This window comes from Thrips palmi, unplaced genomic scaffold (assembly GCF_012932325.1).
Source record: "Thrips palmi isolate BJ-2018 unplaced genomic scaffold, TpBJ-2018v1 HiC_scaffold_5, whole genome shotgun sequence".
Classification (NCBI taxonomy): domain Eukaryota; kingdom Metazoa; phylum Arthropoda; class Insecta; order Thysanoptera; family Thripidae; genus Thrips; species Thrips palmi.
The window spans coordinates 10748582-10773437 of NW_023144632.1; the positions used below are offsets into that span (position 1 = coordinate 10748582).

A 24856-nucleotide genomic window follows, 5' to 3' on the forward strand; every position below is an offset into this window, starting at 1 on the left:
AGAGTACCAGGCCGGACTCTGAACCAGCCCCATCCCCGCATATAGACAGGCACTCACAGTGCACCAACACGCATACACACACACACACACACACACACACACACCCTTGGCTTCGCCCGCTATTTTCTTTCGATGACAAATGGATCGATATATGTTTAACCTGAATGACTGGCCCCCAGAGTCTCTGATATATGGGCAGGATGCTTATCTATCGCACGGAGTGCCCGAAGGGTAAGCGATGCCCGCGAAGCCCTGGAGGGGCGGTCCCGTCCCGTCCGCCCCGCCCCACCCCGCCCCGCCCCGCCCAGCCCCGCCCGTGAGGCAATGAGTCACTTGTCGGGCCGGCGAGCGGCCCTGCCCAAAAGCCCGTGTTGCTGTGTACACGCTCCCACTGACGTGCAAACGGCGCCGCGGGGCGAGTTCGAATCTTTTCCGGCGCGAGTTTAATAAAATTAGCACTCAAGGGGCGGAGCGGGGCGGAGCGGGGCGGAGCGGGGTGGAGTCGAGCTTGCCGGTAAACACTGCGAGCACGCCGGCTAGCTCGGCTGCCTTTGCTGCCTTTTCCGCTTGGCCCAGTGCCCCGGCATTAGCAGGCCTTCCGTTCCATTAGGCTGCAGCACCATCCGGGCGTCGTCGCGGCGTCGCGGCCTTGCCGTGGCCTCGCGAGGGAGAGCGGCCCGGCTGCTGGCCCGGCAGCGTGCTGGCAGTGCCCAAGTGCCCATCAGGCAACCCTCAGGTCGCATCAGGGGCCGCGCGTGGCGTGGCGCGTGAGAAAAGCAAGCGGAAACAAAATCAAGACAACCTCTACCTTAACGTAGCCTGACCTGACTGACTATCAATCGCCACCCGCTTTCAGCCACGCCGTGAGAATTGCAGGAGCCATCATTGCACCGGCGGCAAGATAGGGAAACCATTCCATCCTGTCAGTTTTGTTCATCTTACATTTATTGTTTAAAATTCAGACGCATAATCGAACTTGTGGTACGGCATCCTAGATGGATATTGCGTTACGATGTTTATGTTTTGGAGGTAAACTGCCGAAGAGATTCGTTCTCGTCTACTCGGATTGAGGTGTTTCTTGTAGAGCACGCGTCGCATGGAGACGGAGTGACGCCGCACCTCTTACCGCCCCTGTTGCTGTTGGAAGTTGGAGCCTCCCCCTCCGGAGGACTTGCACAATGAAAAAGACAGCAGCAGGCGCGGCGGGGTTCCGGATCGCAAGTTTAGCAGTGGTGCGTGCGCGGCGCGCGTGACGGGGCGGCTGGCGGAGGCAGAGACAGAGGCGCCGCGGGCGGGGCGACACCACACGGCGACACGGCGACACATTAGGGTGCGCACATCAGGACCGGAGCTTTGAAGGCTTTGAGCAGGCAGCGCCGGATCCTTGGGCTGCAAATGAAAGCCGCCCCCCCCCCCCCTCCGTCCCACAATCGCAATCTGTGCAGCCGGTCCTCTTTTCAGCGCCGCGTCGCCGCGAGCGGGCAGGCGGCTCCAGGCCCGTTCACGCCGAACTCGAGCAAATGGTTAAATCGGTTAAATTTTCCGCGCCGCCGTCTCCGCGCTTTCGTGTCTGCGTCTCCTTTGCCGTGTTCGCCTCACTTGATCGCATTTGGGTGCCTGCCGCCGCCGAGCGTCCGCGTCCACTTTGCCCGTTCCGCGCGCGAGCTGCTTCGCTGCAGCTGCTCCCGCGCGTCTTCCGTCCCCGTCCCGAATCTCGTGGTGGTGATACGGCGCGGACAGAGACATGCCAGCCTGCCTTTTTGTGGGAGGGGTGGGGGAGGGACTGGTCCGTGTTCTTACCCTCGCGGGTTATCAGCTTGCACCCCCAGCCCCTCACCCCCTCTCCCTCTCTCCTGCCGGTCTCCTCCCCTAATTCGGCAGAGCAGGCGCGAGGCTCCTCGGCATGCGAACCCGGTGAGGGGGTTCCCAAGGTTGCCGAGGTTCCCAGCAGCTCATCGCCCCATTTCACACCGCCACTCACAGACAATAATGAAATATTCCCCCCGGAGAGGCGCGGCTGGTCTGCGGAGGGGTGTAAATGGGAGACGGATTGGGGGTAAAACGGGGAGAGAGGGGGGGGCCTTCGGACCCAAAAACAAACCGTCACATCGCGTGCCGACGGGAGGAATCGAACCCGGACACGAACAGTCGCCGCCCCGCTCCGGGCCGAGGCGCCGAGGCCGAGGGAGTTGCAGCACGCGGAGGGCTTGGCCGGCCGGGCCGCACGGCCTGCACGGCCTGCACGGCGAGCTTTGGCCGCGAACCAGCGAGCCGCGACGACCACACCACCATTGTGTACCGTGTGCCGGCTCGCTCCGGCAAACATTGTATCCAGTCCGCCGAAACTGTTTGCCACTTAGCTGAAACGGTTCGATATTCGTAGAGCGAGGAACGCGAGGTTGGATTTTCGGAGGATTTGAAGTGTATGTGTGTGTGTGTCCATCCAATCTAGCCTGTGAAACAACAGCGGACACGCGCACACTCACAGACAGACTCATACACGCACACAAGCACGCACACACCCACACACACGCCGAGACAGACAGGCCTACCTCACGCCTTCGGCCCAAACAAGATTTATGCCCAGCTGTATACCTTACTTGGCTTTGCAGGCCTCGGGGCTTCGGGTGCCGGGCCTCGCGCGTGCGCACCCCATCTCATCCACGCGCGGGGCCTGGCCGGTGGCCTCGGCTTGTTCGGCCTCGAAGGACGCGTCGTGCTGGAGGCCGTGGAGGCCGCGCCCGTTCTTGTTTGCCCCTCGTTTGGAGGAGTCTTTGGCTTGGCGGCGAGGCGGCGTGGCCGAGACCACCGCAGGCAATTGAGCCGCAATCCTCCCGCTGCAGCAGCGTCTGTTTGCACTGGACACCAAGCTGGCGGGCTGCGAACCTTCAGGATGACTCTCCACCGCGCTCAGTCTCTCTCGCACTGCCGGGACGCCCCGTGAGTGCGAGAGAGACAGAGCGACAAAACCGCAGGTCGGAATCACTCCTCTGGATCCGGCAGAGTGGCGGGAGCCTTCATTACAGACGGGCCGGGGATGAAGGTGGAGGTGGCAGAGAGATCGCAAACATCAGCGGATGATTTGCAGGAGCAAAGTCAAACAAGCGCCGACCTTTATAGGGCTGGAAGCGGATGCGCAGGGCTGCGTTTGGAGAGACGCGCTTAGAGAGAGACGCGCTTAAGAGAGAGACGCGCTTAGAGAGACGCGCTTGGAAAAGAGAGCGTTAGAGACGCGCGCTTAGAGAGATGCGCTTGGAGAGATGCGCTTGGAGAGACACGCTTAGGGAGTCGCGCTTAGAGAGACGCGCCTAGAGAGACGCGCTTGGAGAGACGCCCTTAGAGAGTCGCGCTTAGAGAGACGCGCTTGGAAAAAAGAGCGTTAGAGACGCGCGCTCCGCTTGGAGAGACGCGCTTGGGGAGTCGCGCTTAGGGAGTCGCGCTTGGAGAGACGTGCTTGGAGTGACGCCGACGTGTTGGCACTTTGTCCTCTGACCGAAGGTATAGTTCTTTTTACAACCCGAACACGGGTGAGAACGGGATTTTGGCCTTTTTTTCACCCAGTTGCCAGAGAGGAATTCACCGGTGGAGAATCTCTGCTCCAACCCAAAATTCGGGGGCGCGGGTCGGTTTACAGTCAGTCAGAGTGCACCTTAAGTTGCCAAAGTCATTTTTTTTATTTAAATAAAAACCTACCAAAATTGACCTGAAATTGTCATGCATAAAGTAAGTACCTCGGTTTTTTTTTCACGTTTTCGCTTTGTTTCTGGTCTGGTTGCAACGGCTCACCTTACGGCCTGGCCGCGTGCGTGCCCGCCAGCATTGTGTTACATTACAGTCACGTGTAAACATTTCCGTGGCTCTCATCCCGTGTGTTTGTGGGGTAATTACCTGCCTTGGGTAAAGCTCCCCAACCCCTTATCCCTCCCCGGAGACGACAAAGATATACATGAGAAGGCGGGGCGGGGCGGGGCGGGGTGCGGAAGGGCGAGGCGGGCCACTTGCCGGGGTCATGCACGAGGGGAAAATACTTCAAAGTTTAAACTGAATTTTAAGCGAGCGGTCGACAGAAAGAAAACCCACGCCCGAGCGCACACGCACCAACGCACACTCCGGCACGGGGACTACACGACCTCAGGAGAAAGAATAACGTTACACGAGAGGGAAGAGAAAGAAGGAAGAGAGAGAGAGAGAGAGCAGTGAGCTGGCCTTCGCGGTCATTTCGCGCGAGAAAATAGAAGCGCTCGACGCGAGGCTGGAGCGCGACTGGGCAGTGCACGACGGCACCCCGGAGCACGCCTCGCCGCGAAGGGTACGCAAAAATGCACGACGCGGAATAAGTGGAACAGACTGACATTCAATAAAGTTTGTTGTGCGAAGACCTGCAGTTGCCTGATCCGCTCGTGAAATGAGGAACTGGGAGCACCTCTGCCATGCCGCGCCGCCCGCAGTGCGCCTCGGAGGGGCAGCAGGCAACTCTTTGCGGAACTCGGGAAAACTTCCGGTGGAGCTGTCTGGGTGCCCAGCACAGCCCAGCTCAGCTTAGCACAGCCCAGCCCAGCCCAGCCCAGCCCAGCCCAGCCCAGCCGGCCCACGGCCTGCGGGGCGATGCCGCTGCTGCGCTGTAAGCGGCTGTAAGCGCCCGGGCAGCAGGCCGCTGCAGGCGCCGAGACACGCGCGCGCGGCGGGTTGCCTGGCCGCGGGCCGCGGGCGGCAAAGGGCCTGCGCCAGGCTGCTCCACTCCGCCCATCCAGACTCGCCTCGCCTCGCCTCGCCTCGCCGCGAGACGAAAAGCGCTGCCTCTGTTTTCAATTCGTTAGCGCGGGCCGTGTGCTGGGCGCCGCACCAGCCGCCCGGCGGCCGAGGGGGCTCTCCTTTTTGAAGGGGCCTAGCCAGCGGAGCAGCGCGATATTTTAAAAACAAACTCGAGCCTGTCACTGATAATTGGTGATGCGAGCCAGCCACGCGTACCGAGGCGGGGCATGGAAGTGGAAGGTTGTAAGATCACCACCACGTCTGGGGAGCACGATTTGCAGAGAGAGAGAGAGAGAGAGAGAGAGAGAGAGAGAGAGAGAGAGAGAGAGAGAGAGAGAGAGAGAGAGAGAGAGAGAGAGAGAGAGAGAGAGAACATTCTCAAAGTCAGTCCGAAATCGATTTTGAAAATACTGTATACCTCATTGGCTTTACTGAGAACCAAGTGAGTGGGCGTGGCTGGACCTGCTGGAGCGCCCTGAAGCGTAAAATCCGTCACATCGCCACATGCGAAGCTCCGACGACGAGGCTGAAGCCTCGGCGACGCCATCACCGAGAATATGTCTGTGAGAAGAAGCAGCGCCGACAGCGCCGCACTGCTGCCTCGCCCGCCTCGCCCGCTTCGCCCGCTTCGCACTCTATGATCGGCCATTTGGAAACGTCAGGCGAGACATTTCCCGGCCGCCAGCAGGGCTTGCAGCGCTTGCAGCCGGGCCGTGGCGAACCGCGCCAAGCCCGCCGGGCCGCGCCGGGCCGCCCTGGAGGCCGCGCCGGAGCGAAGCGCCATTTCCGGCGAGACTCGAGTGCGGCCCGCAGGCCCGCAGCCAGATATCGGATTTATCGACCAGATAATGTATCCTCTTAAAATTCATTTCCTCGATCGTCCTCAAACAATTTAGTCTAAGCCCGCGGCCGAATTAGGGGGGGGACGCGAAGTCGGCACGGTGATGTATCGGGTCGAGTTTAAACTGGGGCCGCCGGGGCGAAGGCGGAGGCGGGAGAGGGCCGGGCCCTTGGCCGGGCCAGGGCGAAGGGCGAGGCGCCTGCCCTCGCGCCTGCCAAACAAGAAAAACGCTAACGGCGACAGCGGCGCACTAAATCTGCAGGACACCTTGGAGGCTCGGCTCCACGCGGCCGCCTAGGCCGCCTTGGCCGCCCCGCTCTTGACAGCGGCGCCGGGACAAGGGTCATAGGTGACGGGCGGGCCGAGGGTGGCATCTCACGCTTGCAATCACGCGCTCCTCACAACGTGGCCGCAGCCTCTCTAGCCGGGCCGGAAGCCGAGCCTCAGAGACCCCTGGCTGATGGCGCTGGTCCCCACGCCCACACCGCGCCCCCACCGCGACCCACACCGCGCCCACACGGACACGTGCGGAATGTGGAACCTTCCGACCCCTCTTATCTCCATGCCTCGGCCTATCGGGTCCGGCCGGCCGCCGCGATGGACCGCCGGCCAACACTCTCCAGTGGCGGACGGCCGGGCGGACGGCCGGGCGGACAGGGGCGGTGAAAGTACCGAAAGAAAATGCTGCCGGCCAAAGACGCGATAGCGCAGTTGCCGCCGGGCTCGTGTTGGTTGACTGTGTAGACGAGACGAACTGTCGACGGGCTGCCGACGCGGACGGCCGAGCGGGGCGGCGGGGCGAAAGAGGCAGAAGGAACAGAGCAGGAGGCTCGGCGAGGCTCGGCGTTTACGACTGGACCGCCAGTCTCGGGGAGGCTGGCGCTGTGACGGCCGGGTGGACGCCAAGGCGACGCCAGGTGCGAATGACTCTGCTCGGCCGGTGGCAGCGGCACGGGGCTGTGGCTGGGGGCTTTCGGGGCCGCGCCGCGAGGACGAGGCCATCAAAGAGAAACCCCATCGCGCGCCGTGCCGTGCCGTGCCGTGCCGTGCCGTGCCCACCGTGCCGCGCCGGCGGCCGAGGCGGCGCGAAGCGTGCGAAAGATAAGGCCTTCCCCACCTCCCCCTCCGGCCGGGGCGGCCGGGGCAGGGCCACCAGGACGGTCCCCGCCAGGTCCATCTCGGCAGTGCTCCCCGCGCCGCGCTGTGCGTCCACTCCGCCCCCCGCGAGGCCACCGCCCGAAGCCGCCACGATTCCGCGAAGGTGTGCCGTGCCGTGCGTACGCGGCGGCGCTGACTGTGTCTCCGGTTCCGAACGGTTCGTCGCGCGATTGTAGCCGGGGCCACGCGCACCCACACGCGCACACCAACACAGCGGCGAGGACGGCACGGGCGGCACGGACGGCACGGACGGCACGGACGGCCGCGCGCCAACCGGAGCCTATAAGAGGGGGAGGCGCTGCGAGGCCCGCCACTCCGCCACTCGCGGCCCGAAGTGTGACCGCGCCGACCAGGCCCGACGCCCTGGAGTGCCTTGCAGTGCCTTGGCAGCGCCCGACCGCCACGCGACACCAGCGCCGCGGATTCCGCGGACACATTCGGCGCCATGCGGGCCTGTGAGTACAACGTGATCCTGGTTGATCCAGATCGAGTTATCGGGGCGCGACGGAGCACTAATTGGAGGCAGCGAGGCCGATAAGACGCCCATTGTTTTGGATTAGCGGTGTGCTGATTGGCGGCAAATCGTACAGTGGCGGTCCTTTGCGGCCGGCCCGACTGACCGCAATTCGCTAGATTGCTTGTTGCGGGCCCGCGGCCCCCACGGCCCCCGCGGCCCCCGCGGCCCCGCCGTCGCCGCGTTGATTCAGTCGCCGTGTAGTGCAAATACTAGCCGTGCCAATCACTTGTGGCGTTCGCTCTGTTCGCAAACTCCCCAACGAAGCAGGCCGGCGCCCCCGCGGACCAGAACTCAGACGCGTTTTCGGACACTGTATTTTCTTGCATAGAGCTCCAAAACATGATGCAGGGTCCGCGTCCGGAGAAGGACAACCCAATGGTACTGCTGTGTTTGATTCGAGTGCCATGCCACTCGGAATGTGGACTTAAAACCGTGACCGGAGAGTTGTCAGCGTAAACTGGCCGCATTCTGGCCAGCCCATCGCGAGACGCCTCCTCGACCACCAACCCATGCCGGCCAATCATTACTCTCACGGAGCACGTCCGACGGCGCGTCCGGACTGTGTGTACTACGCACATTCAGGCTCCCCACTGTACTCCTGTCCGTCTGCCTGTCCGCCTGCCTGTCCCTGTCGGCTCGCTGTTCACTTTTTCCCTCGGATGACACACGCAGTACGCACGCGCAGCTGAGCGAGTCGCGACGGTCATGGCAACCCTTGCATTCGAAGCGAGGCGGCGGGGTACAGGGGTCTATGGAGGAGGCTCACACCCCCATCTGCGCCGCACGCAAGCCCTCGGGCCCCGGCCGAACCCCGGCCGAACCCCGGCCGGCCCGGTCGTAAGCTAGAGGCTGAGCGGCCGGGACGAGCTCCCTAAACGGCCGGGCCGGGCGGCGCTGGGGCGATGCCTGGCACTGCCATGGGCCGGCGGCGTCCGCCCGACAGGTGAGGTCTCGGACGCGTGAGGACGGTACTCCTACCCAGTGGCGCGAGCGGGATTGCCCGTTCCGCGCAATGTGGTATTGCTTGCAGGCATAGACTGTGAGGCAAATGCGAGAGGAAGCATCGAAGAACACTGCCCTGTAGAGCGAGTGGTGAACCCGGTCTGGCTTGAACGTGAAAGTACCATTTGATGTTTACTTGTGTTTGGACAAATGTGCCTATTCGTATTCAGTTGCAGTATTCCTGGTATTCATAATATTCATTGGTATTCATATTTTCTGTTCACAAAAATAGTGAGATATTACCCCTTACGCCATCTTCTTTCCAGATACATAAGGCCATGTTCTCGGAAACTGTTGGCAATCAAGGACGGCGTGGGCGCACGCCGCTCTCCCCCTTTTCCATAGCAGCTCGGGAGGCGCTTTCGGCCGCGGCGCGCCGCCTGCCACGTGAGGCTCTTTCCACGTGCCAGCATTTGTGGCGACAACAAGTTTTCTCCCCCCGGCTGTCTCATCCCCTCCGCGGAGTAGTTTCACTGCGTGTTGGAGGAGGCAGGGGTGCTGGCCCCGCGCCCCGCCCGCGGGACGCCACCACCGGGAAAATCTCGAACGGGGCGTCGCAGGCGACGCAAAGTGGCGCACGGAAGATGCTGCGCGGTGCTGCGCGGTGCTGCGCGGTGCCGCGCGGTGCGCGCCGCGCAGGGCTGCGGCTGCTCCCCGGTGACAGAGAACTAACTATAAGGTGCGGAGAGCGGCATGAAGCGCTAAGCGACTCGAAAGTTTCCAGCCCCCTGATGGCGCAACACTACCCGCCGTGTACCGGCCGATTAGCGCGTGGCAGGGCGTGGGGAGGCGGGGCGGGGCGGGGCGGGGCGGGGCGCTTCCCCCCACGCCGCGAGACGGAAACTGTGCAGCGAGGCGACTGCGGCGCCCAGCACGAGGCATCGCGGGGTGTCCCCACCCCACGTCCCCTCGGTGCCCCGGGGGCAATCAGGACCACTGGGGGCAGCAGGGCAGCAGCAGGGCAGCAGCAGGGCAGCAGCAGCCCGCGGGAGGGCGGCCTCGAGGGCGGCCATGTGGCTGCGGCTCCGCGCGGCTCCGCGTCACTGATACGCCAAGTTGGCAACTCGTAACGAACACGTGTAACACGTGTAACGCGCGCCTGCGAGACCAGAACGACGTCATGTGTGCGGCGGAACGGCGTCGACGTCGTGGGCCAACCCTGCGACCCTCCGCCCCGGCTCGCCGAATCGTCGCGTTCGTCAGCGGGCCCTGCCCGCAGCCTGGCGCCTTGCCCGCCGCGCCGAGCGTGGCGGCCAGTGGCGGCCCGGCCGACGAGACCCTGGAGGCCGTGGCCGTGGCTCCGCTGGCTCTGGCCTGGCCCTGGCCGGACGCGGCGCGCTGACTCGCTGCAGGTCGAACGGCAGACGGCTTGACCGCCATTCGCGGCGTTGGGTTGCGCGCCGCGTGCCGAGTCCCGCTTGTAGTCCGCCAGTCGCGTGCCGGCCGTGCAGGCCGTCCGGCGTGGCGAGAGCCTCATCGTGGGGACGACAGCCGAACGCGCCGGTCACCGTCGGGTGCTTAGCCGGGCGCAACCTCCGCCACCGAGAGGACGGCCATGGTTGAGAGGCGCGGCGGGGGTCCAGTGTCCAGCCAGGCCAGCGAGGCGAGCAGCTGCGCGACCAGGCCCCGCCTCTGGGCCCCGCCTCTGGGTCTGGGCCCCGCCGCGCCGCAATCCATTCATTGGGAAGCGCGACTTCTGGAAATGTGGCGGCGGTAGCGTTCATTCGTTCATTCCACGCGGATACGTGGTGGGCCGTCCTCGCCTCGCGCCGCCGTCCCGCCGTCCCCGTACGGCCATCCGTCACGACCTCCACCCCACACTCTCGGCAGCCCCGAGAATGCCGTGATAATTGCGGTCCCCCCCCCCCTCGCGCTTCGCGGCTTCGCGTACACCAGCGCGTTCGGGAGAGCAGAAACAGAAAGGGTCGTTGAGATGAAACACGCTGCGAGCGACAGCGACGCACACGGAACGAGGGGAGGGCGGGGACCCTTTTTCCGTCCCTGGACCTTTGACACACACCAGCCTATGAGAATTCCGGTAGGGTGGTTGAAAGCACTCTTCGTCAAAGTTACTTTATACGCATCTAATTATTATTTTATGAAATTAAAGAATCGTAATTATAAAACGTGAAGAGAGCAACTCGCAGCCAATATAGAGGGTGGGCCTGGTCCTGACCGCGAGCCCGGCGGGCAGCAGCAGTGGCTGGCGGGCAGTGGCGGGCAGCCCCTCTCCTCTCGCCCCGTCTCTCTCGGTGACGAGATGAGCCACCCGTTATCGCTTGATGGGCAACGAGGCCATCGCGCCGGCCGGCCGTGCCTGGGGTGCCTGGCCATGCTGAGGCCGCGCTCCAGGCTCCGCCCCAGCCCGCCGCCAGCCCCTGTCTCTCACAGAGATTCCGAACGCTCGCGAGTTTGACAGGGACAGGATCGACGTGCATGGACAGCTGGAGGCCCGCGCAGTCTGTGCCGCCCGAAACAACCATTTCCGATCCATTAACGTGCTGATTGAAGTTGGTGGTTTTCGCTCTATTGCGGTCGGGCCTTCCCAGAATTTTGCTAGTTGTTTGATTGTTTCACCCCCACTTTGACGCCGTATGCACCTTTTCCAGGGTTCCTGGCCGCGCTGGCCGCGCTGGCCACGGCAGTCGCCAGTCCTGTGTCGACGCAGAGCGACGCGTCCGCGATGCCGCCCTCCGGTGAGCCCTGCCAGCCGAGCCCCACCGCCACGGACACCTCGGAGCGCCTCAGCAAGCTCAGGGAGTTGATGGCCGCGAACAACGTCGCGGCCTACATCGTGCCATCGGACGACGAGCATGGGGTATGTCGGAACTACTCCGTGCCGGCGGCCGGGCGGGCCTCTCGGCGGGCCGGGCCCGCGGCAGGGAGTAGTGACTGCACGGACTTGTTGCAGAGCGAGTACACGGCGACCCCCGACCACCGGCGCCAGTGGCTGTCGGGCTTCATGGGCAGCCTGGGCGACCTGGTGGTGACCCGCACCCAGGCCCTGCTGTGGACGGACTCGCGGTACTGGGTGCAGGCCGTGCGCGAGATGGACTGCGGCTGGACGCTGATGCGCAAGGGCGAGGCCGGGGTGAGTGGACAGTGGGGGCGTAGTCGCGGAGGGAAGGCCCAGTAGGCCGTCGGCGAGCAGGGCCGTCCCTACAACGCCCCATTTGTGTGCCCAGGTTCCGAGCATCGAGAAGTGGCTGCTGGATAACGTGGACGCGACGTCGGAGATCGGCGCCGACCCCCGCATGGTGTCCTACTCCCTTTGGACCACCTGGCAGAACTACCTGAGTACGTTCTCTTCATCCTGTTGTTGTTGTTTGTTTGTTTGTTTGTTTGTTTTTCACTGTTGTAATTGTATGGCTTCTGTTGGGATCTAGGTTCCAAGTCTGGGCCTAGCCTCCGGGCAATCGAGAGCAACTTGGTGGACGAGGCATGGGGGCCCCAGAAGCCCAACTACCCGGATACACCAATCGTACCTCTGGCCCCAAAATATACAGGTGTGCAAAGATTCCAAACGTTAAGGACACCACCAAGGAACGCTTGACTGACTTGTTGCCCCCCAGGCGAGTCGTGGCAGTCCAAGGTGGCGAGGGTCCGCGACTCGATGCGCGCGGCCGGCAACGACCTGCTCGTGCTGTCCGCGCTGGACGACTGCGCCTGGCTGCTTAACCTGCGCAGCGGCGAGGTGCCGTACACGCCCGTGTTCCGGTGCTACGTCGTGCTGGGCGTCGACGACAAGGCTGCCGTCTCCATGGACGTCTTCCTGCCCATGAGCAAGGTGACGCAGACGGTGCGCGACCACCTCTGCGACCCGGACATCAGCACGCAGTGAGTCGAGCGCCAGGGAAGTCCCCCCAGTCGTCTAGCTCCGAGTCTTTGACCCCCGGCTGGAACGTGTCTGCAGGATCCACGACCACCAGGACATCTGGGAGAAGCTGCCCACCCTGGCCGCGACGCGCAACAGCGTGGCTCTCACCATGCCCGTCGTCTACCACACCGGCGCCAGCTACAAGCTCTACACCGCCGTGAGGGGGGAGGTGCGCCAAGTTCGAGTCTAGGTAGGCCACCCAACCGACGCAGCAGGCGAAACCCAACCCGCTTTTCGTCTTTGCCAACAGGCATCGGGCAACAAGCGAGTCGTGTTCATCGCCTCCCCCGTGCTGTACATGAAGGCCACCAAGAACCAGGTGGAGGCCATGGGGATGAAGCGTGCGCACGTCAAGGACGCCGTGGCCCTCGTCGAAATGCTCTCCATCTTGTCCGAAGAGGTGGGTTGAGGACGCTCGTCTAATCGAGCCACCACGTGGACCAGCCAGGCTTTACTGACTAGTTCTGCGGCCCGCAGGTTCCGGCCGGCAAGTACTGGGACGAGCAGATGGTGGTGGAGGCCCTGGACAAGCTGCGCTGGCAGCAGGAGAACTCGCACGGCCCCAGCTTCGACACGATCGCTGCGTTCGGCGTCAACGGCGCGCTGCCGCACTACCAGCCCAGCAACCTGACCAACCTGCGCATCACCACCAACGGGCTGTTCATGGTGGACTCTGGCGGCCAGTTCTCGGGTAGGTAGGCCTACACAGACACAGACACAGGCCCGGTCGTCGGCTCGTCGGCCTGGACGTGGCTCACGTTGCTCGCGCTCGTTTCAGAGGGGACCACGGACGTGACGCGGACGGTGCACTTCGGGACGCCCAGCGCCGTGCAGGTGGAAGTGTACACGCGGCTGCTCAAGGGCTGCATCGACCTGGCCTCCGTCAAGTTCCCCAAGGGCTACACCATGCAGAACCTGGAGGTGCTGCTCAGGCGGCCTCTTTTTGAACTGGGCCTGCAGTACGGCCACGGCTCCACCCACGGCATTGGCCACTTCCTCACCGTGCACGAGTGTAAGGCATCGGCTCCGAACCGAATGAGTTCAAATCGATCATTATTTGTTGCATGAAACCATTTTTGTTTTTCTGTTTTCTGTACAGCTTTTGATTATGAGTATGGAGAGAATTTCTTTGGATCGCAAGGTACCACATTTAAAATAGAGTGAACTTAATATTACAGTATTTAAGTTGCCTGACAGATATAAAAATTTTCAATGGACCTAGAAAAATATCCTTTTTGAATGAAGCTTTCTCTTGACAGAGCCCGGCTACTATCGTGAAGACGATTTTGGCATGAGATTGGAGAATATAGTGCAAGTGGTACCAGCAGAAGTAATGGTGAGTATTGTCAACATTCTAAGAGAGAAATGGCATCCTGTTGCAAACCACTAATTATCATTTCTCGCATTTCACAGTATAAAACTGCAACAAAGTTCCTAACTTTTGAGACAACTACTTTGGTGCCTTATGACAGAAAGCTAATAAATACTAAACTTCTGTCTGCCGAAGAGGTGTGTATGTGTGTAGGGTAACACTTTTAGCACTCAAACAAAAATTTTAATAATGAACTGCTTCTGTTTTGCCCATGTTTCCAGTTGAAGTGGCTGAATCTGTATAACCAACGCATAAGAATTTCAATTGGACCTGAACTACTTCGCCAAAACAAGCAGAAAGTCTACAAATGGCTACTAGAACAAACACAGCCATACTGTTGATTTAGTAATGGATAAATCCCATGTTGAGTGCCATAAACTAGTTCTATATTAAATTGCTTTAAAACTCAGCTGTTTTTAAAGTACGAAGACTGAGTGTAGTGTATGTTACTTATTCCAGACGAGTTATCTGTTGCACAGGAATTGAAACAAGATCAGAATATACTCTCAAGAAGAAAATGCAGTTTAATATATCAAATTACCGAATAGATAAACATTTTGAGAGTGCTGGAAGTTATTATTAGAAAACTTAAAACCCAACAGAAGACATCGTCAAAAGAAAAAATTGTACCAAATTTACAAAATCAAATGCATGTTAATAAGCCCAATGATATGGATGAGATCAAAAAACTTAGAAACTTAGGAAAATTGTGTAATCAAGAAAAGACATCAACCTCCAGTGAAATTCCATTGAATACAGGCCTAAAATCCAGCTCTCATAGGTGGTGAAACTAAAATGACTCCATCGCCTCGAACAAAAAGCATGGCGATATTTCGCTTAGTTGTCTTGTATACCTCTTCATATGTTTCTTCATCAATTTCTACAGTTGTAACAGTTTCTTCAGCATCTCCCAGGACCATGTTTAAGTGCTGATCATACGCCTACATCCAGGGGAAAACACAAAATCAAATAAAGAAAACTTGTATATTGCTTCAACAAGAATGGCATTGATGAATAAAACAGGACTTACATGCAATCTCCCACGGAGTTCTCTTTCATTCCTCATCTTCACATAAATCCTTTCATCGAGGCTCAGGCGAATGAGATCGAGGGGCTCTTTAACTGCGATGTTCGGAACCTAAATGGACACAAATCATACAAATTAATAATTATATTCATCATAATTTATCTATTAGAGTACAGACATAACCTCCAAGAAGTAAATTTCAAAGTACAAATTTGGAAAGTAAAAAACCACAAAAATATCAGATCCCATACCTGTTCTGACTCCTCTGCCATTATGAATTAATTGGGCGGGTCAAAATCAAATAGAAAAACTGTCAAAAGATAATCAAACTAATCTTCAGTCGGCTTTTTCATTCGCATTCGAAGGCAAAGCTCAGCGCGCTCTATCTGCTCGTGATGGGCGCTATTGGAACTACTCCAGAGGTCTGTGGCGACTAACCCCAACACAATTTTCACTTTCTTATTTCGCTTTGTCACTTTAAAACACTCTCCATATAAATATCTAAGTCACCAGTATTGTGAAAATGCCTTTCACTTAACCCAGTTTTAGGCTCTTTGCGTTTTTTGACGCTTTCAAGTCTAGAGGTCCCATGGTGACGTCACAGCCGACGGTGTCGCGCTCTGACGCCTTCGAATGCGAATAAAACCACTCACACACACTTACTTTGCTCTCCAGTACAGCCACTGCCACTGCGAGTCAGACTTCATAGCTCAGCGCAGAACTGAACGGCTAATAAAACCCTCAAGATTACTTAATTTTTATTAATTTTGACGAGACCAAAAAGTTTTATTTTGAAATCAATCGGAAGATTTAAAATTCTTTATCTTTAGCTCAATATTGAAGGTAGTTTCGGTCTGTCACCTTGCACATCTGTCTGTCAAAGTACCTCAAAAATGGCGGATGAAAGCGAACAGAAACAAACCTGCTCTTTTTCGTTTAAAAAGCGTAAGAACCAAGCGGTTCGACGTCGGAAGAGCAGTGAAGAAAGTGAAGGTACGCTGACATTATACTTCAGTTGGGTGAACTTTCAGTTCATGCAATCTAACATGGCGCTTAGGTTATGTTTAGGTTATGTTGTTGATCCTATAGTCACTTTGCCTAACGTTATCTAAACGTGTCATCCATAAAATACCCTTTAATGTTAACATTTGAATGACGTTTCTTACAGGAAACAGTGAAGAAGAAAAACCCACGGTTGTCAGAAAGGAGAAAAGATTAAAAACCAACTTGTTGGTTCAATCGGTGAGTACCTCAACTCATTGCTCGTAATAAAGTTTCTACCATCACATTAAATTTAATTGTACCATTTTACAGACTGCTAATGCCTCAAAGAAGAAGAGAGTCAAAGCATCTGACAGTGATAACAGCAGTGATTCTTCAGATCATGAAGCTGTGTTAGTCTCGTATAAATCGAAGCGAGACACCGGCCCAACTGGCCCAAGTGACATGGGAGCTACAGCAACTATAGAAATTGAAACAGAAAAGGATCGTGATGCCCAGGCTCAGTTTGAGCGGGCGTTGGCAATCAATAAGGTATTTCACAGTTCTTTGTCAAGTAGAATAGAAATTGTTGGAAGGGGTCTTTTTCCTTCAATACTTTCACCATGGAGTATTAGTTCCTACTTGTAGACAGCATCCTGTCCACTTATGGGATCATACTTCACAGTAAATGTGTGTAGGAGGAAATCACAAAGGACTTCATATCATAAACCTTACCCAATTGTTGTGTTTTGTCAATCACTTATTTTATATATAGGAATTAAAAGGTAAAGAAGATGATAAAATATATAGAGGAATGCAAAATTATCAGCAGTTTTATGAAAAACGAGATACAGCTCAGGGGAATGCATCGAGTGGAATGGCAAGTGTTCTTTACATAATAATATGTTTCACTTACAATATTTGTGCCTACTGATTTATATTCTCTTATAATTGTTTTTTTGTTTATGGCAGGTTCGGAAAGGCCCTATCCGTGCACCCTCAAATTTAAGGTCCACTGTGCGATGGGACTATCAGCCTGATATCTGTAAAGATTACAAAGAGACTGGGTATTGTGGTTTTGGAGGTAATGCCATGTTTGATTATTTAAATTCATAATAACAAAACAAGAATAGCAAAAAGCCATTATCGTGAATCGATTTGTGAATTTGTTTGTTTATGTAATGTTTGCAGACAGTTGCAAGTTCCTCCATGACAGATCTGACTACAAATTTGGGTGGCAACTTGAGAGAGAAATGGTGGATGGAACTTATGGAGATGATGATGATGATCCCCACAAGTATGAAATTGCTGACGATTCGGACAACTTGCCTTTCAAGTGCTTTATTTGCAGACAAAGTTTTAAAGACCCCATAGTCACCAAGTAAGACCTACCCAGACCAAAATTTGAACTTAAACATCATTATTTTGTTTCTTCTCATCACTGATCTTCTCTTTCCACAGGTGTACTCATTATTTCTGTGAAAAATGTGCTCTTGAACATTACAAGAAATCAACAAGGTGTTATATTTGTAATGCCCAGACAAGTGGGGTGTTCAACCCAGCCAAGGAGATCCTTGCTCGAATGAAAGGAGAGGCAGAAGAGGCGGCAGGAACGCATCAGCACAACTCAGATGATGATTCAGATTAATGAGGAGATTTTGTTTCTGCTGAAATTTTAAGAGAAACTTATTGCCTCTTGCTTCTGTCCAATCGCGAATTTTATTAATAAATATTGTACATAGCCATTTTGTTGACATCACTTATCCGAGCCTGATTTAAAGTTCTTTACATAATCTCAGACGCCACTCTGTCGGGTGCTCGGTGGACTTCCCTCGACGGCCGCGACGGCCACGGCGCCTCTTACTGGCGATGCGCATGCGCTCGGACGAACTGTCGGTCTCGATGTCAATACACTGAACGTGCCAACGACGTTGATGCCATTGACGTTCGGGCAACGCGGGCGGGTAGCGTTGAGTTCTATTTTGACTGAAAAACTAAAGCCCGTCTTGATACTGCACGGGCTCTCGAGTGCCTGCAGGTGTTAAGCATGTGTACCTCGCTGTGGTGTCGAAGTGTGCGGCGCATCGTGACATTTAGTTAGTGCCCAGCCAGAATTAGGTGTTCGAAACGACATCGGTTCGACGTAGAATCGATGGATTTTGCATTGCCCTTGTGTCCGCGCTGACGCCATCGACACAACGCAGCTTCGGCAGGGAATGATTTCCTTAATATATCAGCAGCAGGGCCACTACTCGTCCAAAAACGCTAATCAGCGAAGTCTGCAACAAACTTTCATAGGACGCAAATGGTCTCAAGTGTTATGGGGCGTCCGCTTCGTTCGAGTGGTTGCAGGTGTTCGATAACGACGGAAACAATCCAAACTACCCTTGAATTAAAAACTACGTAAAAAATCTCATTCAACGAACGTTAATGAAAGCAGATGATACTCGTTTGGTTTTCTTATACGGGGTAGTACGCGGGATCATTCCAAAGATAGTATTTAAAATTGTGTATGAAACAAAATACACAGACCCGAGTGAGCTGGCCGGTGTTGGTACTAGCCGTGCCGAGCTGTGGCTTGCACCGCACGCCGCCGAGCCCCAGCGAGCGCCCCAGGCCGGGCCGAATCGGGAGGCATTGTTGCGCGATACTCCGCGCCGTGGCAGGCGGGGAGGGATTGTCAATGCGAGGAGGAGGTGCCATTGTTGACGCCCGGTGCCGCTGGCGCTGTACCGCGGAGGGATTGTCGAATTCCGCGCAGGCTGCGCCTCATTGCAAGCCACACGCACCAGCCCGCCCCGGCCGCCAGCCCCTATTATATTGTTAGGATACGCGCTTGGTTTCTGGACTCGAGAGTAAAAGCACGCTGACACCTTCATTTGTGTATAGTAGTTTTAAGTATGTTTCAAGTGTGAAGGTATCATCTGCTAAAAATGATTTAATTGTGCACACAGCGTTTGGGTCAGCCGCAATAATTAGTTTTGGTGACTTTCAAAACAATCATTGGAAAACAAAAGTGCTCATGACGTCGCGGACGCCAGTAAGTGGCTTATAATGTGCCTCTTGAAAATTGGTGCCGCTCCCGACCTCGCTCGCCATCAAGGACACCCAGTTGGCTGCCCAGCTAACGACGCCTTAGGGAAGAAACATTCCGGACAGCCGTCAAATTCGCCGGATCGCATTCCAGCACGTGCGCGGCATCTCTACTCCTACAGGTCACCGACACTGAGTCGCCCACCCCTAGTTGAGCAGTGCGGCAAAAGTTGGTCATTTCGGCGTCCCGAGCCGGTTTCCTCGCCCTCGCGGAGCCACTCTGGACAGCGCTTCGTCGCTCTGTCTCTCTCGCTCTCCTGGGGCGTCCTGGGCATACAGGACATGAGCCCCGTCCCGTTTGAGCCCCGATGGTCTGAGCCCCGACCTGAGCCCCAACCTGAGCCCGGGTTGAGCCCCGACCCAAGCCCCGACCCAAGCCCCAATTTTCAGAGCCCGGACTGAGCCCCGACCTGAGCCCCGTTTGAGCCCCATTTGAGCCCCATTTGAGCCCCGCGACCTGAAACCACACATTTTTGCATGATTTATTGCCCCGAGGCTCAAGTGGGGCTCAAATGGGGCTCAAACGGGGCTCAGGTCGGGGCTCAGTCCGGGCTCTGAAAATTGGGGCTTGGGTCGGGGCTCAACCCGGGCTCAGGTTGGGGCTCAGGTCGGGGCTCAAACGGGACGGGGCTCATGTCCTGTATGCCGCGTCCTGGGCGGAAACGAAGCACGCACAGAGGGTGCGGCGGTGCAGGGTGGCGCGGGCTGCACGCGTCCCCGTCATCGCCGCGGCTATCACCACCGGGCACCGCGTCACACTGTAACGCCCTGGAGCCGCCGGACTCGGACATCGGACTCGTCGGACTCGCGCCGCGGTCGCCTCCCGGCCGCGGCTTTTAAAAGCCCAGGTGGAGTGGAGCAGCGGACGGAGCGAGACCTGCTGCGACTTGACGACTTGACGCGTCCATTCAGCCCAGGCCCACCTCCACAGCAGTCCTCGACCGTCCTCGACGCAGTCTGGCCCAGGCCTAGCCCGGCAGTCCGCGCCAGTCCACCGGGAAAGAGCGCGAGTGTGCGTCCGGGTGCGTCCCTCCAGCCAGCCCAGCCTGCGGTGATAGCATTGTTGGCCCAGCTGAGCAAACGCGGAACAGCGGCTATTCGACTATTCCCAGCAGCACGGTACGTCGGGGCGGCTGGGAACTGGGAATGCCGTGAGGGAGGGGCGCAGTGGGTGCCGGGGGTTGACGCGTGCGTTGCCCCTTCTGTCACTGAATCCTCCCACTAGAGCTAGTCCCGAGGAGAAATGACTGGTCGATAATGCGGTGATTCTCTCGATCAGATCGAAGTTCCTTGTTCGATCCTCGATCCAGGCGTCGCGACCACCATCTGCTTCTCGCAGGGCAGAAGGGCGCACTTTGTTTGGCACGCTGCAAATCCCCGTCGAACTTTCACCGCGATGGTGAGGATGCCCGTTGTTCAATTGCGGACACTGAAGTGAGTGGTCATCCGACATAACAACGTATGCTCATAGGGAATCCTACAGTAGATACGCTGTTATGTCCGATGGATACAGAAGTGTGACGTTTTCCAAATGACGGGGAAGACGGCAATCGCAAACGCTCTTAAAACATCATTCCGTCCCCGCATGCCGCTTTTGCTGGAAGATTCTTTGCCGGTCGTCGTGCGATTCGCTCGCAGTGGTACTGTACGCTAGTTGCTAGTTCGACTAGTTCTCACCTGGAGGAAGTCGCTGGACGACCAAATCATTGTTCGCTGCCTTTTAGAAGTTAGTCCCTGTCGTGGCCTCGCCTGGAGGGCAATCCCGGCCACGCCTGCTGTTTCGGCCCAATATCCTTGTTCTTATTTGGTCCGGGGCCTGGCCCACGGTCCGCGGCGCGCAGGGTGCGCATAGGGCCGCGGCCATGCGGCATGCCAGCCGGGGGAAGTCCCACGCTCCGGCGCCCTCCCTCCCCTCCTACGACCGGCGGGCAGACAGTCCAGATAGCCTGGCGCAGGTTAGGTTAGGTGCCGCTCCAGGCTGCGCGGTGCTCCGCGACCAGGGCTTTCCTTGCACTGCCACTGTGTGCCACTGGGCTGCACTGGGCGGCCGGCCGCGCGCTGCTCGGCGCTACGCAGTGCGCGCAGTGCGGACTGTGTCCGTCTGCCGGCCTCAGTTCCCTCCTCGCTATCGCCGGGCGCGTGTCGACTGGTCGTCGCCAGCTGTGCCAGTGTCAGTGCGCGTTGTGTTGCCCCCGACATGGACAACTACCTCATCCTCGTGTTCCTCATCGTCATCGCCACGCTGTGCTGGGTAGGTCGTTGGGTCGGATCGGTCGTGAAGAGTCCAGGCACTAGCTCTTGCTGGCCTTCTTGGGGGTTCTGCACCGACGGGGGCCGTCAAACAGGGATGCAAGGGGTCTCGAGGGGTCTCGGGCGAGGGGTCGGAACACGACGTCTCTTCATGGCCTGGTCCCGGCCCTGCGTTGGCGCAGGCCACCACGGGCACGCAGCTGATATTAGAAGTGCCGCCCAGGTGTCCGCGGCGGCCTGTCCACGCAGGTGCGCAGCTGAGTGTACCCGCCGAGTGTTATCTGGTCGTCTGCGGTCGCCCACCTAAGGTAGACTAGGATGCCGCTGATGCTCTCTGTTTGTTGCAGATGGCCGGCGTGGTGAAGGTGCTCCTCGCCGTGGTGCTCCTGGGCACCGCCGTGTCCCTCGCCGCCGACCCCAAGTCGGACCTGGCCGCCGACCGCCTCATGTGGTCCGCCTACCTGCTGTCCAAGGAGGGCCCGACCGCGGACCTGACGCGGCGCAGGCCGTTCAATCCTCTCCTGGACCTGGACCCGGTAATGATTGCCACGGATTCCACCCGCCGCCAAGGAGAGGGGCTCTGGTGTCGCGGAATCGGCACCATTTGGATTTGGCGTGTTTTCGTTTTCTTTTCTTTATCGCCGGCCGGAAGACTTGATCGTGCCGAACTTGCAGCGGCCCTCTTATCACCGAAGATAGATGTAAATTGTGGTGAGGCGGCGCGGAGAGAACGCCGCTCATTTCGGCACGAATGGACCGAATGGGCGGATTCCCAGTGGGTGAAGCAGGGCGAAGTGGGTCAGGGCTGCCTTAGCTGCCTTAGCGCGGCCGGGCCAGCGACCGGGCCAGCGACCCGGCAGGCCTTGGTAGCCTCGCAGCCCGTCGTCGGTACCAAGTGCGTGCCACTGATTTTGCGGCTTTTTCCGGCGCCACTGCCATTCGATGTCCGGAGCACAACAACAACACCCTCGCGCTGATGTCACCGTGCGAACTTGCGAAACGCGCCGCCGCGTCTGGTGTGGCTGGCGTGCTGCTAATGGGAGCGGCGGCATTCCCTGGCGGCCCCGGCGGCATTTTCCCGCCCATTCGAGCGCGCCTTGCCGCCGCACCGGCCGCGCCGCCATCCCGACTGGCGACTGCCCGGACGCAGCCCGCGCCAAGGCGGCCAAGGCGACCAAGGCCCGCGCAGCTGAGGCGGCTGCTTTTCGGACGCACCGGCAAGCAGCGGCAAGCCGGCGATAGGCGCGAGCGGCCTTTGCTCCCCGATGGTCCCCGATGGTTGGAGTGATAGTGCAGGTGTGCATGCGGCGGCGGGGTGACTCACAGCGAGGGTGCTGGCCGAACTGGGCCTCGACGATCTTGTTCGCGCTGGTGCTGGTCGAGGCCGCGGTGCGGAGGGCGGTGACGCGGTGGCGCGCGCCGTCCGTGGCCGTGGCCTTCGCAGTGTGCATCGCAGTTTGCGACAATGAAACGCACACGCGCGGATGATAGTGGCGATAGTGGACCAAAACAAGTCGCACTCGCAACACCGCGCTGCGTCGCGACCTGTCGAGAGTGACGCGCGCACTCCGCGCCGCGTGGGCCGGCGAGCCGCCGAGGTCAAGGATGGCGTTTCCGCTCACGCCGCGCTCCCGGCGCTGCTCTGCTTCCAGGTGGGGCTGATCCAGCACTACGGCTACCCGGCCGAGCGACACCACGTGACCACCGATGACGGCTACATCCTGGGCATCCACCGCATCCCGGGCTCTGGCTCCAGCCAGCGCGAAGCCGTGCGCCGGCCCGCCGTCATCCTGGCCCACCCGCTGCTGTCCACGTCGGCCGAGTGGCTGGTGGCCGGCCCCGAGAAGGCGCTGGCCTTCCTGCTGGCCGACGAGGGCTTCGACGTGTGGCTGCTCAACGTGCGCGGCAACACGTACTGCCTGAACCACACGACGCTCAGCCCCCACGACGACGCCTTCTGGGACTTCTCGTAAGTGACGATCAAATTGCAGCCCTGCGCTGCGGGCCATTTCCCCACGGCACCCCGCACCGCAGGGACTGCTGACTTAGCGGCCTAAAGCGCCTGCGAGGTAGGCCACGAGCCCCGGCAACACACCGGTGTGGAGACGGTGGCCTGCCTTGCCCCCGGCGCCTTCGCAGGCGCGAGGTAGGCCACCGTCTGCACAGAGGTGTGTCGCGGGACACAAGGGTGGCCTACCTCACAGGCGTTACAGACCTCCGACCCAGCAGTGCGCGGCGCGCAGCGGATACCGCTGCCAAACCTACACGGCCTAACAGCGCATTTGCAGCGTCCTTGTGTGGCGGGGACCTCTGCTCATCGGCGTTCGCTCCCTTCGCAGGTTCCACGAGCACGCGGTCCTGGACCTGCCCGCCACGATCCAGTACGTGGTGCGCGAGACCGGCCAGCAGCAGGTGCAGTACGTGGGCTTCTCCATGGGCACCACCATCATGTTCGTGATGGCGTCGGAGCGGCCCGACGTCGCCAAGCACGTGACCATGTTCACGGCGCTCGGCCCGGCCACCGCCCTGGTACACTCCAGGTCGTACGCGTGGCGGGCCCTGGCGCACGCCAGCGGAGCCCTCAAGGTGGGCAGCAATGCGCTCCGTCTCGCCGAAGGCTAGTCCGACAAACTCAGTAACCTTTTTCTCTCCTTATCCGGCAGAGAATGTCCAGAATGCTTCACACGCACCGGTTCCTGCCCTCCACGGCCGCGCTGCGCACCGCCGGCGAGGTGTTCTGCTCGGACGGCAGCATCACTCAGTCCCTGTGCGTGGGGCTCATCGCCGCGCTGGCCGGCCGCAACGACGCCCAGTTCAACAAGACCATGCTGCCCTACATCATCTCGAGGACGCCCAGCGGCACGTCCTTCAAGAACATCGACCACTTCGCGCAGTCGCTCAAGCAAGGTGAGGCCCGCGCCGTGGCGCCGTCGCCCTGGCGGTGCTGCCGGTGTCCCTGAACGAGTTGCTCAACGGTTTCATCGCGCAGGCTTCCAGCAGTACGACTACGGCCACGCGGAGAACCTGCGCCGCTACGGCAGCGCCGCGCCCCCGAAGTACAACGTGGGCAACGTGAACCTGCCGACGCGGTTGTATTACGGCATGAACGACCACCTGGCGGACTGGACGGTAAGCGCGAAGGCTCCGGGATCGAAGCCGCATTTTGCGACTTTCTTTTTCTCGCTCCCCACCCCGAAAAGCGCAGGTTCGTTTGTGGTCCTAGCCGATGACGCGCCTCGCTCTTTGACCGTACCGCGGTGCGTGGGCGCCGATTGGGTTGCCTTCGCGTCGGGCGGGGCGCACTTGAGTCGGTTGGGCTGCCTGCCCATCAGGCGCTGTTGCGCGCGCGCGAGTCCCCCCAGCTGCTCTGCTTCGTTGTCTGTAGCGTGGAATGTGTTCATGCAGGACGCCCAGAAGCTGTGCTCCGAGCTGCCCAACGTGCTGAGCTGCGACGCCGTCAAGGACCCCCTCTGGACGCACTTGGACTTCGTCTGGGCCAAAGACGTGGTGCCGCTTGTCTACAACAAGCTCATCGCCGACTTGAAGGAATCCTCGTTCCCCGTTCGGACGTAGCGCGTCGCGCACTAGCACGGGCCAAATATTGAAGTTCCATTTTCAGTCTGTGATATGTTGTCCCTCGTCTCATCGCGCCTGTATGTCATGCGCCTCTTCCAGCGGATTGACAACGTCCCTTTTAAATTCCCCATTGACTCATGCTGTTGCACTTTATCGCGATGGCGGTGCTCGCGTTATTCGTATAGAAGACCAAGTACAAGACGCATATCTGTGATTTGAATAAGTTTGTCTGTGATCCCACTCTAATACCCTAATATTTAACTCGATTTTACTGTAGTCTTTTTGTACAAATTGTGAATAAAATAATTTGCTTCACGGATGCAGTCCTTTTTCCTTTCTTATTTTCTGACTTTAAAAAAAATACACGGGACGGGCCAAAAAGGATTGACGGGAAGAAAGGGGGAGTATCT

The 24856-nt window shown here is 58.6% G+C and overlaps 3 protein-coding genes across 5 annotated transcripts; 2 read left to right on the forward strand and 1 right to left on the reverse strand.

Moving 5' to 3' along the window:
* Positions 1-7056: 7056 nt before the first annotated feature.
* Positions 7057-14257, forward strand: LOC117651008 (xaa-Pro aminopeptidase 2-like). Of its 2 annotated transcripts, XM_034394707.1 has the most exons (15): positions 7057-7206; positions 10880-11088; positions 11182-11361; positions 11456-11567; positions 11657-11776; positions 11843-12107; positions 12184-12316; positions 12398-12547; positions 12625-12838; positions 12926-13159; positions 13247-13288; positions 13407-13483; positions 13561-13656; positions 13741-13882; positions 13999-14257. In XM_034394707.1, exons 1-14 carry the CDS (start codon positions 7197-7199, stop codon positions 13858-13860), a joined length of 1962 nt encoding a protein of 653 aa, XP_034250598.1. In that variant the 5' UTR covers positions 7057-7196; the 3' UTR covers positions 13861-13882; positions 13999-14257. The 2 variants fall into 2 exon arrangements, with proteins under 2 accessions (XP_034250598.1, XP_034250597.1); XM_034394706.1 differs by lacking the exon at positions 13999-14257 and having other exon boundaries at positions 7058-7206; positions 13741-13953.
* On the reverse strand, positions 14024-15002 carry LOC117651010 (U6 snRNA-associated Sm-like protein LSm3). The gene is made up of 3 exons (XM_034394708.1): positions 14798-15002; positions 14550-14657; positions 14024-14460 (listed from the first exon to the last, which is right to left on the reverse strand). The coding sequence occupies exons 1-3, from the start codon at positions 14816-14818 to the stop codon at positions 14281-14283; spliced, it is 309 nt and encodes a 102-aa protein (XP_034250599.1). The 5' UTR covers positions 14819-15002; the 3' UTR covers positions 14024-14280.
* A 224-nt stretch (positions 15003-15226) lies between these two features.
* Positions 15227-24765, forward strand: LOC117651012 (lipase 3-like). 2 transcript variants are annotated; one of them, XM_034394710.1, is made up of 9 exons: positions 15227-15539; positions 15715-15788; positions 15861-16079; positions 21218-21406; positions 22523-22839; positions 23210-23456; positions 23534-23777; positions 23860-23999; positions 24276-24765. In XM_034394710.1, exons 1-9 carry the CDS (start codon positions 15440-15442, stop codon positions 24441-24443), a joined length of 1698 nt encoding a protein of 565 aa, XP_034250601.1. In that variant the 5' UTR covers positions 15227-15439; the 3' UTR covers positions 24444-24765. The 2 variants fall into 2 exon arrangements, with proteins under 2 accessions (XP_034250601.1, XP_034250602.1); XM_034394711.1 differs by lacking the exons at positions 15227-15539; positions 15715-15788; positions 15861-16079 and adding an exon at positions 20672-20871.
* Positions 24766-24856: the final 91 nt, after the last annotated feature.